The sequence below is a fragment of the Haemaphysalis longicornis genome, unplaced genomic scaffold (assembly GCF_048455015.1).
Source record: "Haemaphysalis longicornis isolate Haplotype H1 unplaced genomic scaffold, Haemaphysalis longicornis Haplotype H1 scaffold_3, whole genome shotgun sequence".
Classification (NCBI taxonomy): Eukaryota; Metazoa; Arthropoda; class Arachnida; order Ixodida; family Ixodidae; genus Haemaphysalis; species Haemaphysalis longicornis.
This window is the reverse complement of record NW_027526335.1, coordinates 31,639,782-31,655,281: the sequence shown is the minus strand read 5'-3', so window position 1 is coordinate 31,655,281 and position 15,500 is coordinate 31,639,782. Positions and strand designations below refer to the sequence as shown.

Sequence of the window (15,500 nt, the reverse complement as noted above, 5' to 3'; positions counted from 1 at the left end):
ACCCCGCTCACTCCGACGGGCCCAGCAGGGTCTTGTCGTCCCGTTGACGGCCGTCGTCTCGTTGACAGCCCGAGGACCGTCGCCGGCAGACGGGAGAGCAGGCGACGGTCCTCAGGCCTACACCGCGAGGGTGGCCGTCTTGCTGCCTCCGAGAACGAACAGCTTCCTCCACCTCCTCTTCTTTAGACTTGCCTCTTTCGTAAGGTACACCCGTAAAATTCGGTGGATTGACCTCTCCTTGATTCGGGGAAGTGACACCTCATCACAAAGGGCCCTAATTTTTTCAATCCCGGTGCATGTTTCGTCATTGTTTTTCTCTCTTGCTTCCGGTCTTGATTTTCGCTTTGCGATAACAATGAAAATACGGATTTGAAGTTAAATAAATCCACGTTTTGTTCGCTGTCGCCCAATGCTATATGAGAATCGAACTAATTTAAAAACACGCCTAACCCCCCTTCCTCCCACCTTTGTGAGAAATTTGTTGTGTATCTAAGCGCGAATTCCTACCTATGACTTTTAAAAGAAGTTTGATGACCCGTTAAACTACTAGCTGGCAATGTCTTGTTTAGTAAGTGGCACAGTTTAAGCTTGTGGTGCAGCAACTATTTCTTCATGATATAAAAAGAAGATGTATCCCTAAAGCTGGTAGGTATCCTAGCTCTTTCAGTGCCCACAATCCTCGGTGATATCGCAAGACCCGTACGATGCCCATGGGATTTCCTTCGCGCCGCCCCGAAGGCTTATCTTCAGGGTCACGGATGCCGGGTCGTTACGCCACGCTGAGCGCAGGCGGTCCTAATTGGCCGAGGTTCACTCCTGTTCACAGGGGCGAAATCCCGCACCACGGCCGAGGTGATCGTCCCTCGACGCACACTGATCGTTGTTGGTAATGCTCGCGCGTCGCCGAGTTTCTGGGATACGCGAGATAGGGTGAGAGAACCGGGTCAATATTTCCGCAACGATGCGCCGTGTCTTCGAAAAGTGCCAGCATGGATTCATTTGTCGCGTGGCGTATCGCTGAAACGATTAAAGGGAACGAAACGGCAGTATTAACTGTGCTGGTCTATTGTGATAAGATCCTAGAAGAGAAACCTGTGAAATAAAGTTGTATTTCGGAGACTGTTAAAGCTGTACGTGATTTAAACACCACTTTTTAACATTTACGCTGCATGGGACGATGATCCAGTTTGGTCTAAACTCCCCACAAACAAATATTGCTTCCACGTATGAGGGTTGGTGCTTGTTCTCTGACGGAATTTCGAGTTGAACCGCGGAAGAAAACAAGCAGAGGAACGTTAGGGGAGCCTGCTCGTGTCAAGCTGTTTACTGAATCTCCAGAGCCAGGGAATCAAATCTGGGTAATAAGACTGTGAGGTTTTCTTTTCTGGGCTCTTACGACGTCGGGAGCATCTTAGGTTCGGAGGACCGCTGAACGTTTTAGGTGTGGAGTACCTTAGGACCGCACAATGTCCGTCCGCGTCCGTGCGCATAGCATTTACAATCGCAAAAGAGCACACAGGAACCGGCAGGTTTCGAGCCTGTTTCTGGTAGATCAGCTCAGCGTTAGTGTCAGTCGCCTTACCCATTGGGATACGACCGTGAGTTAGTACCCGAGAGTCAAACGGCTTACTCCCTCGCCTGTAACGGTGCGGAGTACCTTGGGACCTCCCAATGTCCGTCCGCGTGCATCCGTGGGCACACCACCATCAAGAGAAAATCAAGCGAAATTCGTTGAGCCGTGAGTTGCAGTTTCATTTATGGAATAATCAGGTGCAACTCATGGCTCAAATTGAATGACGGTCGGGGTGCAAATCGGATGTCACTCGGGGCGAAACTTGGATGTCATTTCGAGTCCCCGTACTCCGCACCCTCGCCACCATCCACGGAGTGGAGATGCTGCCATTTTTTTTCGTTGTTATTGTTGCTAGTCTTGTGAATCAGGGTGTTTTTTATGTACGGTGACCTTCAATGTCATTTTTCTTGCCCTAACACGCAAACAAAAATATAAAGACAATAACTTGGCCTTGAAATGAGCCATTTGTTTTTATTGATGCACATTTTGTGCGTACCTTAATATCCACGAACTAATTTCTCAGTTGTTTTGTCTCACGGATTTTTTTATGAACTTTAATGCGGTATCTCCATCCAGTGGTACATAGTATTTTACGCTGTTTGAATAAGTAATTTGCACTCGTATTCATAACACTGCGGGGGCTGTCAAAAATCCTTACAAACTATAATAAACGGGAAATGTTTGTCGTTACTAAAAGCCATGCTTTTAAAATCGTGTACGTTGGACAAAAAACAAGCTATCACCCTGCGGGGGAGTGGCACTGTGGCAACTAGGTGACAGTGTTTAAAACGTGTTAATATTAAAGGTCCGTTCACTCTTGATTTACGAGGGAGAAGAATGAGCCATTTCAACGATTTTCATCACCGCGTCTTTGAAGATGCTGGGCAGGTCATACGAAGCGACCTGACAGATTAGTCGCTACCTAGTTTAGTCGCTGCCGTCACTCTTGCACCAGACAAGGGGTGCTAATGGCACCTCAATTCCCGATGTCATATCTTGTCAGAGTTCCTGGATACGTTAGGGGAGCACCAACCAAAAGTGCAAGTGTACGCTGCTCGAGTTAAGCGTTAAACTTAGTTGGGTCGAGCGTTAGCGCGCTGCTACAAGCGACTGCGACGTCTCTAAGTGGATGACAGACGAGGTGAAAAATTCTGCATTGCAAAGGGCAGTTGTGGTAATAGGACACGAGCATTGAAGGTCAAACCTTTGAGATAATTGAAGCTGAACTTGGAGTAGCGTACACACTTGTCATGCGAAACGGGAAAAACAGAGCGAACTAATGGGACGCAAAGTAAAAGACACTCACACACGGCGCTGACTGTGTGTGTGTCTCCTGCTTCGCACGTTTTTAACATGCACCAATCAGCCCATTGGCTCCCCGTTCCAAGATAAGTTTTGCAAAACCTTCCTTCACAACCACGTTAGCGCAGTGTAAGACAGGCAGTTCAAGTAAGAGACAGAAATGGAGTTACGCTCCAAATGAGGGTGTCTCTCGATGACTAGTACAGTCGAACACGGATATATCGAACTCCAAGGGGATCGCGAAATAGTTCGATATACGAAAAATTCGATATAAAAAATATGGGCTCTGAGACATCACCTATAGCGGACGATCACTTACCGATCGTCGCATTCAAGAATGACAACTAATTCCGCACTCACGACGCAACAGGACACTTTATTTCCGTGGAAAAAAAAATCGCTGATCTTGGCCTGCTTCTTCGCCCCGGAAATGAAATTAAAGACGCTGGTCTCGATCTTCTCGAGGCTGCACAACTTGAAAATTCCAGCAGTACGCTGCGCGTTCGCACACAATGCACAACACGCACGCAAAATAACAGTGCGCACGTACCACAAGAACTTTGAAGGTAACAATTCCAAGGCTCTCTGAACGAACTCCAACAAAGCGCTCTCGATGGTCATCTCCGAGAGAAACAGTGATCTCCGAAAGGTGCGGGACAACTCGCCAAACAGCAGCAACAGCAGCAAAATGCAAAAGAAGGAGGCCGCCAGCGCCTTCGTTCCCTCTTCCCTTTCCCGAAACGACATCGGGGGAAGACAGACCCAGAGAGAGAGAAAAAAAAAAAAAAACCTTTTTCGGCAAGCCGGGGAACGTACGCAGCCGCAAAACAAAACAAAACAAGAAAAGGACGTGCGCAGTCGGGGCATCCTAGCGTCACTAATAAGCGTAGCTTATTTAGTGACGCTAGGGCATCCCTACCTGGCATTGTCACATTTTTCGAACGTTCGGGCTTGTGTGCCTAGAGAGATTTAGCATACCAGGCTCCGTCCGGTAACGCTACGGCGGCCGGTAGCGGGGCCCGACTGGGCAAGCACAAATTCGTTCCGGTAGGGGGGATTAGTTCCGCAAGCCGTTGTTTGCCATGCCCGCGCGCATTCCTCCGCATACTCTCAACCTCAATCGGGGGTGCAAAGACCGCCGAAGAGCACCTTCCAACTCGCGCGGCGTTCGATATACGCAATGTTGGGAAAAATACGGTTCGATATAAACGTACGAATTCCTATACTTTTACACAGAATTTTCAAGGGGATAATTTATGAGTTCGATATAGACAATAATTCGATATAGCCGTGTTCGATATATCCGTGTTCGACTGTATATGCATCGGAAAGCGCCCGTAGCCGAGAAAAAGGTGCCCGCGAGCCGAAAGCGGTCGTGTCCTCTCGAGAAATACGTGAAGATACGCAGAGTTTAAATTGAAGCTGCTGTGCAGTCTCGTTGTGATTGAAAAACGGCAACAAGAGAGCAGGAATTTTGTCGAAAGTTCTTAGTGCGAGTTGTGCTATATCACGACAGTACCAGTACGTCCCAGTACGTCAGTACGTCTCAGGGCCTCATTTCCTCACGCACGCCTCGACGCATTTCATTTCTTTGCGGCATTTATGAAGAGCCTTTTATTTCATATTCAGAATTTTGATAATGAAATGGCCGGGGCCATTTCATTCAATATTTCATATGGCTAATGCACTATTATGAGCAATATGAAAGGGAACACAGGAACGCGTGGCAAACAGCCTCGAAACAGACTCGGAGCGATACGCGGACGGCGCTGTGAAAAACGAACGGAGAAAGGAGGGCGCTCTTCCACTTGGCACTCCCACCACGCTGGCATTTCTACAAAGCCGCAGCTTGAGTCATTTCACCGATAATATCGGTGCACAGAACTGGACAGAGTTTTGTGATTGAAAATTTTGGCCGCATCAAATGACATCATTTCGTTTTCACATTTTTTTTCTCTCTTTTTTTTCGTTTTGTTTTTCTTTCATCTAGCGTAGCAAGCCAGCCCGACGGCTCGGCTAACATCGCTGGTTTTCATTAAAGTTATTTTCTCTCTCTCTCTCTTTCTCTCTCTCTCTCTCACCGATAATATGGTATTGTCGGACAGCCGATAAGACGCTCGGCGGGAATGGGAACAGTTGTTAGAACAGCGTCCCCCTTTCCACTTTGTTTCCGACGGCGGCCGCTGCGTATCACTCATATCTACGCGTTCTACGGTGTTTTCTACGCGTTTTTGTCTACGGTGTTTTCTACGCGTTCCTGTGTTCCCTTTCATATTGCTCATAATAGTACACCTATGAAACGTACCGTGCCACGCACCGTGGAAAGGTGTCAGGGACAGAGGGACGGACAGATAGACAGATTTCTGAGGAGCGTCCTATAAAAAAGCCTACGCAAAAAAAAAAACAAAAAAAAAAAGAAACGTTGCTGCCGTCGCCCGTGACGTGACTTGTCAGTAAGTGTGAGACCTTCTACGGTGGTCGCTCCAGTCGCACCACCCGCTCTTGATGCTCGCATCCTCAAGTGGGAACGGGATTGGAATTTAGGAGATCGCGCCGTTATTTATAAAATTGTTTATTTAAAGGACGCCAAATTAACGACCAGACACTCACTAAGTACAACTTAAAACATGTGCAGCTTTCCCGCTCACGGCAGTTTTTAACAGTGATTACTCTGTAGTTATTTAACGAAATGTAAAGTTCTTTTGCGCAGCTAATATTGGGGGGTGAAAACTTGCTTTGTGCACAGTTTCAAGTCTCGCACGTTGCGCCACTAGGTTCCTGAGCTATGGAAGCTATCCCATAGAAATGCATGGGGAGTAAGATGTGACAGTGAACTACACACAAAATATTCAGAATCCTGGAAACTTCTTGCAGTGTTTCTTCACGTTGACTTGTTGCTTTATGTCAAATATCAATTTCCTGAATTGGTTTTGCTAGGTTCCTGAGAGGTCGGAGTTTCGAGCGAGAAAGCTTGGTATGAGATTTCAAGTGTGAACAACAAGACGCCCCCCCCTTCAAGAGGGTCAGCTCAGGGACAATGGGAATAACATGCACTGTTGATTTTCAATAAAAGCCGAAGAAAGCTAGATTGTAGGAGCGATGCCGCTGTAGTGATATCCTGGTAACCATTGCTTTTTAAACAACTAAGCTCTTTAGCAATTTGTTGATTCCGGCGTTTCACAACGCTCAGTATAACGGCATAAAGAATAGAGGTCACCGGCCCCGGCAGTATTCCTACCTATGTCTGGTAGATCAACGAAGTCAGAGAACGTCGTCTTACCCACTCGGCTACGGCCGTGAGTTAGTACCCGGGAGATAAGCGGCTTGCTCACTCGGCTGTGACACTGGCAAGAGGAATAGCGCCAACTGCTCGACACAGAACACGTGATAGGCCTCACATTCCACCTGCGGGCGCCTAGTTTAAGTGTGCGCTTACCTTTCGTTCGTTCATTCTTGTTCTTCGATTTTCTCCTACGACGTTATAGCAACAAAGATAGAGTGAAGGTCGTTGCGGCAGCGAAGAAGAAGCAAAATGGCTGCAATCGTGGACTTAAACTGTCGTAATGGCCGTGAAGGTCGCGTAGTATAGCTTTGCTACCTTCGAACCTTACGCGTTGGTGTGAGCTTCCCTAATTTTTCGAGTGAAAGGAAGCGCGAACGTGAATGCCGAAAATTTGAGTGATTGTGCGCCACATGCTTCCTGCATCACGCGGCGGGAACCCGCCACACAGCCGACGAATGACTATGTTGCTCTGATTACTTTAAAAGGAAGCCTTTACGGTTTTCACCGCAAATGAAACTAGGACGTTGAAAGTAGAATTGTTGAAGCAAAGGAAAACGAACTGTCACGCAATCCCCTATGGCTCGCCCTAATAGCGAGCTATAAGTAATTGCGTTTTACAGTGACGTTTACAGGCCGTCGTCCACGCAAACGCAGTAAAATCGCGAAATTGAAAACCGCCACGCTAAAATGACAGTGTAAGAAGGATTTATGCGATGATAATGCGCTTAAAAAGGCGGCAGGATAAAATAGACCGGTCGGATGCCGTGACGCCTTTCTTGCATAATTTTGCGGGCAACCCATTTATATGTATTCGTCTACAGCGCTGCCGCTACGCTGCGCACGAAGAAGCCACCTTGAAAGCACAGTTCCCTGTTAAAGACGATGGATGGCTGTACTCTATCAGGTTGGCGCATTCGATGACAACGTGTGGGCGCTTTATACACCCTTAAACACGCCAGGAGTGCGGCAAAACAAGTAAAAAGGTTCAGGCGCCCTGAGTAGTCTTCCTCTTTCGACTGTTCTTGCTAAAAGCGTCTCGTCTACACCGCTCAAATATTCTTGGTGTCCTTCGCAAGAGAACTGTAAGTAACTGCAGTTTTTCTTTTGGTGCTTTCCTTTATCTTCTGGGATAATTCTAGCTATTAAACGCAGAGGCTGAGTTACCGGCAAGCAAAAAGCTAAATTTTCCTGGAGAACTGTCTCGCAGGAAGAGCGTGCGTACTAGGCTGACTTCAGAGACTTACTATGACGGGCTCTCCTTCTCAATTCTCGGCATTATCTCACCCGCAGCACTCGACAAAAGTAAGAGCCACACCAAATCAGCCACACTCTCTATTGCATAAAAGGAAAGCTCTCGCCCCGCCCGAGAAGTCTCGCGCAATTTAAGTTCCAGACTCTCCTTTCAATCCAGCTTTTTACCGCTCTCCGGGATCCTTCGTAATTGACGCAGTATATTTTCCTTCTTATCCTACGGGAATGTAGCTTCGTAGAATTGTTTATCGCAACTAACGGACAAATAAATCCCCAACTTTCTTCTTCATTGTCGCCAACATCGCCACTACTTTTCTGGTTGCAACAAAGCAATAAGAAAGCCCGCCGAGAAGGGAAGCAAATGCCGCACACCCGAGTAGAGCGGCGTGCGGGGGCGTTTCTTCAGCGGATGCGGGCTTTGCGTAGCGGAACAAACGTGAGGGCGCCGTTTTCCTATTGCCTCTGGTCACAGCTGATGGCCCTCAGCGCGGAACGAATAATTCGCGAGATAAAAGGCCAACTCTGGGACGTCTGGTCGCGCCAACCCTGACCTAATCTCGGCCGCCTATCGATTCCCCTATCACTCTCCGCTTTCATTTCCTTCGCGCCCGTTCGCGCCTCGCCTACCGTGGCTTTACTGCCAGGGGGGTTTGCTTGCTCAGTGTTTACTTTCCCGCTTCTTCTGGCGTAGGCTAGACGGCCTTGCGAATTCCCGAAATCGAAGCGCCATTGGTTTCAGCTTTATCCCTTCCGTTAAGACCCCGGCTTTGGGCCTACACGGACGCCTCGGGGGAAGGATACAGCGGCTGGCCCTCAATCAACGCGCCGGCGATTGGATTAGTTTGAGCGGTATTTCCTGTTGCCAGTGCATATGCTAAATTGCCCCCATGTTGACCTCGTACCTTCTTTATAGTAATATTGATTTTCAGCACCCCCATGCGCCCTGCTTGCTGCTCCCGCGTAATAGGCTACATTAAGGAAATGAGAACGTAACGAAAACAAATGACTGACGATTGCGAGTCCTTCTGAAGCGATTGATACCTCAATAAATATTATAAATAAATATATCTGAAGGGTCTGTGTCGCGGTCTGAAACTCTGAAATTCAGCCATCGACCCAATAGCACTGGTAAACGCGCTTGCTTCAGGCAATGAGACTGACAGAATTCGTTTCCATTGCGGTATTGGGAGGGAAAAAATATCCTGTTGATGTGAGGGCATCTCATGGTGAGTCCAGCTTTTGAATAGTTCTGTTCGTAATGAATTTAAGGTGTTCTGGGCTTTTGGGTAGATCCGCGTAATTATAAACCAGGCGGCATTTTCCTAGCCCTAAGTAGGTTTGGAGCTGAAGAAGTGCCTGGGGCTTCAAAGTTACCCACGGGGAAGAAACATAAGGCCTGTTTTTGTGACCCCGCTTCAGAGCCATGTAAAGTATTCAGTGTTAAAGGTGAAAGAATATGATATCAGTAACTTGACACAGTCATGTGTACAGCCTGGAACGCTTGTGTGACCACGTAGAGACACTAAAGGGTCACCTCCGGTGAAACCTTGATCAATTCGGAGCATTCGTATCTTATATTTAAACGGCATATCTGCAGGTCAAAGGGGCTGGAAACTTACAAAGCTACTTTTTCAAGTTGCATCTGAATATAAAACAGCTAACACCTTCATGGCACTTTTCCTTTCTATGGTGTTGGCGTATGCTGACCCTTCATTGTCGCTCTGAAGCAGTGGATGTCTGTCGCAGAAATAAAGCACTTGGTGCCAGAACGTATACGCTGATATATTTGCTAGCCTTACCCTCGGTATCATCGACGTGGACTCGATGCCATCTATGTAGGTGTTGTCAACTGTGCGGGAGCGTATGAGGCAAGCCAGCCGACCTTAACGAACAGGACGCCACTTTACGTCTCAGTGCGTTCGCGGCGGTTACGTACAACTGTCTCGTGTAAATTCGGCTGTGTAATTAAGGCCCCAATTAGAGCCCGTACCTAATGTATCTTGTATAATGCGTTGTTCCGCAAATGATAATGGTGAAGCAATAAATGATTGAAGTTTCTGAGGCTTAAATGATCTGCGGTAATATCAGTTTCAGTTTCTTTGAATTCTAGTGCATTTAAAACAGGCATCCGATATAACATTAGATGTAGTGGGGAGCTGCCCTCTATGTCAGTTTACGACTGTATATTTGTTCCCTAAAATAAAAATACTAGTTCTGATAAAACACGAGCTTTATGTATTAGTGATTGTTATTTACAATTTCATGCATATATTGCAGTAAACTGGTACATGTCCGTAAGAAATGAGAGGAAAATTGACAGAAATTAGCTACGGTCAATACTTAAATAACAGCGTCAGCAAACGGTAACTTTTCCTAATTGTTGAAAGAAACTATACAGAAATTAAAAACGAATACAGCACTACAAAGTTTCGCTTAAAGGGGTCCTGAAATGCCTTCCGCCGATGCATGGATGTACATGTAACCAAATAAAGCAATGTATTAGCAATCTCCTCCTGCAAGAATTTTGTTAAAGCGATGAGTATTAGCTGAGAAATCGTAAATCAAAAACCGCGAATTATCCTCGCGCCGTATTTCCTCCTCCTTTCAACTGTTTCTTCGCTGTTGGCCTCCCCTCCCATCATGCTCCGCTCCTCAGCGGTGACGTACTTCCGCTATTGCGCTCCCACAGACTGCCGTCTGCTACGGGCCAGCTCTTTCGGCTTTTTCATCTCTGTAGACACCATGGACACAGGCTGGAAAAGCGAACGAATGACCTGGCCGCATGTGTGCGGGCTGGCCTTGCCCTTTCGCGGTTTACGTAGCTGCAGTTGGTATCGGCGGCGAACTCGCAGCCGCGTGGGGAGAATCGTGCGCTCGTTCCCTTTGGTGCACCGCGCACTGTTTATCCAAAAAGCGCGGTCTCAGATGTGGCCCCGCTGGTGCCGGGTGTTATTTTGCGGTGGTTGTAATTCCTACTACCGGCGGCATGTGAAAAAAGACATTTTCAACCGACACAGAACCCGTGCACAAAACGCGCCGGATCGGATCGCTTTATCAGCGGCGATGAACGTGAAGGCGAAGAGCAAACCAACGCTGCACTCGATCAGCGAGAACCCGTGTTCTGACAAGCTGCACCCATGTGTTGCATTCAACACTGACGGGAAAGCGTTTGTTTGCACTTGTTTGGATAGTCGTAAAATGTCCAAACACTCCGGCACTCCGCTAGCAGATCAGCCGGCGAGACATTTCGGAAAACATTTAACAGATGGCGCCGTATGCATTAGTGTGTCGCTACGCAAAACTGATGAGACGCTCTACTAAAACTCCCATCGCGGTGTCACGTAGCGGGACGCAAAAATTTAGCGTTTAGCGTATGCAAAGGCCACAAACGCTGTACTAAAACTCTATTAGCAGCAAAATAGCGTGCGTATGTGAAACCGCTTGCGTTTACAAAGCTGCACGCCGAGCGCGTACGTTTCAAACCTAGTGACATCGTTTAAGTACACTGGCAAGCACAGTGTAACGTCGTCAGATATCAACCGTATCCTCAGGCGACAAGCAAGAGCTTGTTTTATGTGGGGCGGAGATTGCGCATAAAGGCCCGTTCGCACTTGCGACGAAAGCGAGTGAGAGCGGCAGGAATTCCGTCGCTTTGTCGCGCGACGATCGTTTTTGTCGAATGGTCGGGACAAATTTTGGTTGCGCGACAGAATTCCCGTCGCTTTCGCTCGCTTTCGTCGCAAGCGGGAATGGAAAGTTCTGCCGCTGCCGTCTGCTACGCAGCTCGGAGGTAACCGCGCGATCTGCTCGGGCCGGATGAACGCGCACACTCCCGCACGGCAGCGCCCCAAGCGGCAGATGGCCGCGTACATCGCTCCCGGCGCCCGCCTGGAGCCCGCCCTCGGCACACTAGCCAGTATATTTCAGGCACTATAATGGAGGAAAGATTTTTTGCTTCCGATGAACCTAGTTCTTTGCCCCTGTGTTTTTAAATACGTGAAGTGGTTAGCACGTCGTCCTCACGCAGCTCTGTATCGTCGTAGCATCGCTGATTGTCCGAACGAAGCTTGCAGCTAAGCCAATGCAGCGACCGAAGCTGTGTGTGTGTGTGTGCATCGCCTCCTGTGTGTTGTGGACGCGTTCGTTTCGCGATGAAATGCGACATTGTACTTCTGCGGGTGGATAGTGCTTCCCATGGTCTGGATTATCTTTCTCGAACGACGTACCACTCAACCTCGCATGGGGTATGTGCAGTGTGCCTAGCTAAAAGCCTTCTCGCTTGCGCGCCAGAGTTGTGACTTGCTGCTCGTCCCCGCAAACCGGGTGTGAGGTGAGTGCCGAATTGACGACGGGCAGGAGGAGGCAACTCATCTTGCAACGCATGTTGTGACGTTGCGTTCGTTCGAAACGCATCTCTGGATTGTTTTGAAGTTGAATAAAATGTACGCGTCAAACCCGGGCATTCGGCTCAGGGCGTTCTCTGCGATTGCACCAAAGAAGTGCCACGGGACTTTCTTTATGGTACGTACTCACGTAAGATAAAATCCACGTCGTGTTATGGCTGTGTTGCATTCAATACAAACGGTTAAGCGTTTGTTTACACTTGTTTCGTTTGTCGTAAAATGTCAAAGCACTCCGGCACTCCGCTGGCAGATCAGCCGGCGAGCCGACGCTGAGCAGACGACTCATCGCTTTGCCGGAAGTGCGTGAAAAAGCCGCCCAATAGCAGGATGTCTAGCTCATGACGAACATCTGGGAATCGATGATGTAGACATGTGAAGATGGCGGCGTCCAAAAACACGAAGGAAAGGGTGAGAAAAAAGCGACAAACTTTGCAACAAAAGTGTGAGCTTTCCGCTGCGCGTGAAAGAGTAATACTTGGCACAGGTGACGTTGGCGACCCAATCTAGCGATTGCGCTAGTTCATTTAGTGTGCTCAAAATGCCTTTCAGGGCCCCTTTAAACAAAGTTCTCTCCGACGGACTGACTTCAGTTTCGCTTCAGCTTTCCGCTAAAGTTCGTCGAAAGCTGGGAATGCGGCGCACTTCGGCGACTCAGGGTGTCCTACATTGCAGATTCGTTCGCCAAACAACCTGTGTGGACCTGAACATGAGGATTGGCATCCACACGGGCTCCGTTCTATGCGGAGTTCTCGGGCTGCACAAGTGGCAGTTCGACGTATGGTCGAATGACGTCACGTTGGCCAACCACATGGAGTCTGGAGGCATCGCTGGGTAAGAGGAAATCATCGAGTGGATTTGAAGGGCATCTAGAGCACTTGTCGAAACCTATAGCCTGTATTCACTGGCGAGGCGCGCATGCAGACAACCATGTGAGTGCGCCGTCACTGGTTACGTCGGGCTCTGGGGATGACGGTACTTGTCCGGGCGAAGCACATTTGTGTTGTGCGTTCCATACTGTATACCCCACCGAACGCAAAGTAATGCCTCGGGTTCAAACTGAGTGCGATTAATAACACCTCTGTTGACACCACCGATTAGAATCTGGTTGGGACGGAAGAGATGTTGCACGCCGGTGTTTTTTCTCAGGCGTGTGGGCGGAGTGGCACAAGCAGTGCCATGTCCGTGGCGCATCGGCCATGTCTGTAGCCGCTTCCAGTGTTGCCAAGTGAAGAAATTGACATCCAAACTTTTCAATGAATACCAACATAGAGCGGGACACAGTGATAATTAAACTGGCTAGTGAAGCTTTGCTGAAAAACAACAAAAGGTTAGACGTAGGTGCAAGTATTGGGCATTCCAACCGGGTATAGAGCAATCTGAGGCAACAGTATTTATCACTGTTTATGTTGCGACGAAGAGATTGAATTTGTGTGGCCCCATACAATTGTTGGCACTACATAAAGCCATATTTCAGACATTAATATTGCTGTAGTGGCAGATATATTTATACGTTTAAAAGACTTGACCTACTAGAGGGCGTTGTTGGTATCTGGTGAACATCAAAATCAATTTACATTGAATGTGATGAAAAGTATACGCTTCGACTGGTTTATGCTGAAATACAGGTAGACGTATACAGTAAACGGTGCAATGACTCTAATACAAGTATTGATTTGTAATACCGATTCAAGCCTATAAAGATATCAGTATTGGCTTTACATGGCCAAGATACTTGGTGTTATGTCCACTGTTGCAGAACACGACGTATGTTTAACGTACCTCGGATTCGGATATATAGCACACAACCCAGTCAGCCCACTAAAGAACGACTGACAAATTGTGAGAGGGTGCAACGCTGAACTAATTTGTGTTGTATTCCGGAATACCAAAAACGCCTAAAACTATCGTCCAACAGAGACTTCGCAAAACTGTGATATTTAGTGAATTTAAGCGCCTTAGAAATTCTATGCAAGAACTGCTGTGGTATTTTAGGAAATTTGGCGGGGAATGGCTCTAGGTGGACTAGAGTGGGAAAGCAATAAGTTATCGTATCATTTAGAAAAAAAAAAACCTTTTTAGCGAGTTGTCATGTTTGACCTTAGACGCACCGCAATGTGAAATCACCGCCACGTATTCAGGCTTCTTTAATATGCCCCTACTCCCTTGTTTACGTACAGTTTTCACTTCGAAATCACGACTTTGTAACAAAGCGCGTTCACATCACCTATCAGTTTTCGCATTAAGCAGCAAACATAAAATAATCTGGGAACTTGAAGCTGAACGCGAGCGCGTGCGGTTGTACCGTTGCAGCCGCGTCCACGTCTCCCAAGCGACGCTGAACGCACTGGGAGACGCCTACGCCGTAGAACCTGGCTACGGAGAAACTAGGGACGCCTACCTCAGGCAGCACAATGTGCAAACCTTTCTCATCAAGCGCACGGAGCCGTCTACATACAAAAAGGTACGGTACCTCTTAAGCACCTATAAGCATTTGTTCGGGACCATCTGTTAGAAGGTACGTCGGTATTCAACACTACCGATACTTTTGGGAGATTCATTAGACCACACTGCCTTGGCTTGTGCACTGGTGCTTTGCGTTGACCCTTGTGTGAATCTGCTCAACCTGGGGATTGCATATCGGTGTCCAAAATGCGTTTACCTTCTAGGGTTCGGCCACGAATTCATTAAGCCTATGGTGACCGTTGCGAACCCTATAGAGAAACGTTACAAGCACACGCCACGTGGTGACGCCAACATTACGGCACGCCTGTAGGTGGATACGCCGTTCAGCAGAAAAGCTGTTATGTGGCCACTCAGGGCCCACGTAACAGTACACCACAAAGCGGGGGGATTTTTCAATAGTCTCCCCAGCATCCTTTGAAGAGATGGGGGCTTTAAGGATATGTAGAAAATAACCCAGCTATTACAGTCCTTTTTTGGCAACTTGGAGATCAATTTACTTTTTAGACTGCCTTTAATAACCCTGAACTTAATTGGTACTTTTACATTCGACAATGTCGGTGACACTGAATCCTGTTGCCTTTTCGTGGGCTTTTCCTTTGGCTTCCTTTGACATAACAAGCAGCTATTTTTGTATATCTCTTTAACTGTATTTTTTTGCAAGTGCCTTTCAAACAAGGTGTAAAATATGCAGAATTTTCCGCCTTTACGAAAGTAGCAATGAGTCTACTTTAACTTCCAGACAAGCGTCTCGTCACTCCACAAGCGAATCTTTGGAGTTCATTTTTTTTTTTTTTTTTTCACACAACCTTTGGCATAGGAAAGCTACAAAAAATCCGAGTGCACCCAAGGGAATTCCGAACTCGCCAGAAGCGCAGATACCTTCACTTTCACTTAGTGCCGCATTGCCGCATTTATGCGTTTTGTTGCAAAACTGCGTCGCTGAGGCTTGCTGTCAACAAGGTGGAATGCAGCAAAAAAGGAAAACAAAACCCGCTGCAATCATGGAATTCCGTGCTTGTTAGCAAAGTCTCACGACGCGAGCTTGTTACCGCTATAACTGTCTTCCTGAAAGCACGCTTTCTTGGCATATTTCTTTTTCGGGTTCGCGCTCGAGCTTGGCATTCACGAGCACCTCCGTCCGAACAAGTGCTGAGTGTGCCGAGAACATTCGCTGAAAGAGGGCTGCGTTTACACTTTGTCGGAACTCTGTGCAGCCAGACGCGGG

General features: G+C 47.7%; 1 protein-coding gene across 5 annotated transcripts in view; it reads left to right on the top strand.

Moving 5' to 3' along the window:
* LOC144174232 (adenylate cyclase type 8-like) overlaps nucleotides 1–15,500 on the top strand; it is a 485,526-nt gene that overhangs the window by 447,132 nt on the left and 22,894 nt on the right. For all 5 annotated transcript variants that reach the window (XM_077702792.1, XM_077702793.1, XM_077702795.1 and 2 more), the window contains exons 9-10: nucleotides 12,485–12,643; nucleotides 14,123–14,273. In XM_077702792.1, the coding sequence (XP_077558918.1) occupies nucleotides 12,485–12,643; nucleotides 14,123–14,273 (310 nt within the window). The remainder of the gene's footprint in view (nucleotides 1–12,484; nucleotides 12,644–14,122; nucleotides 14,274–15,500) is intronic.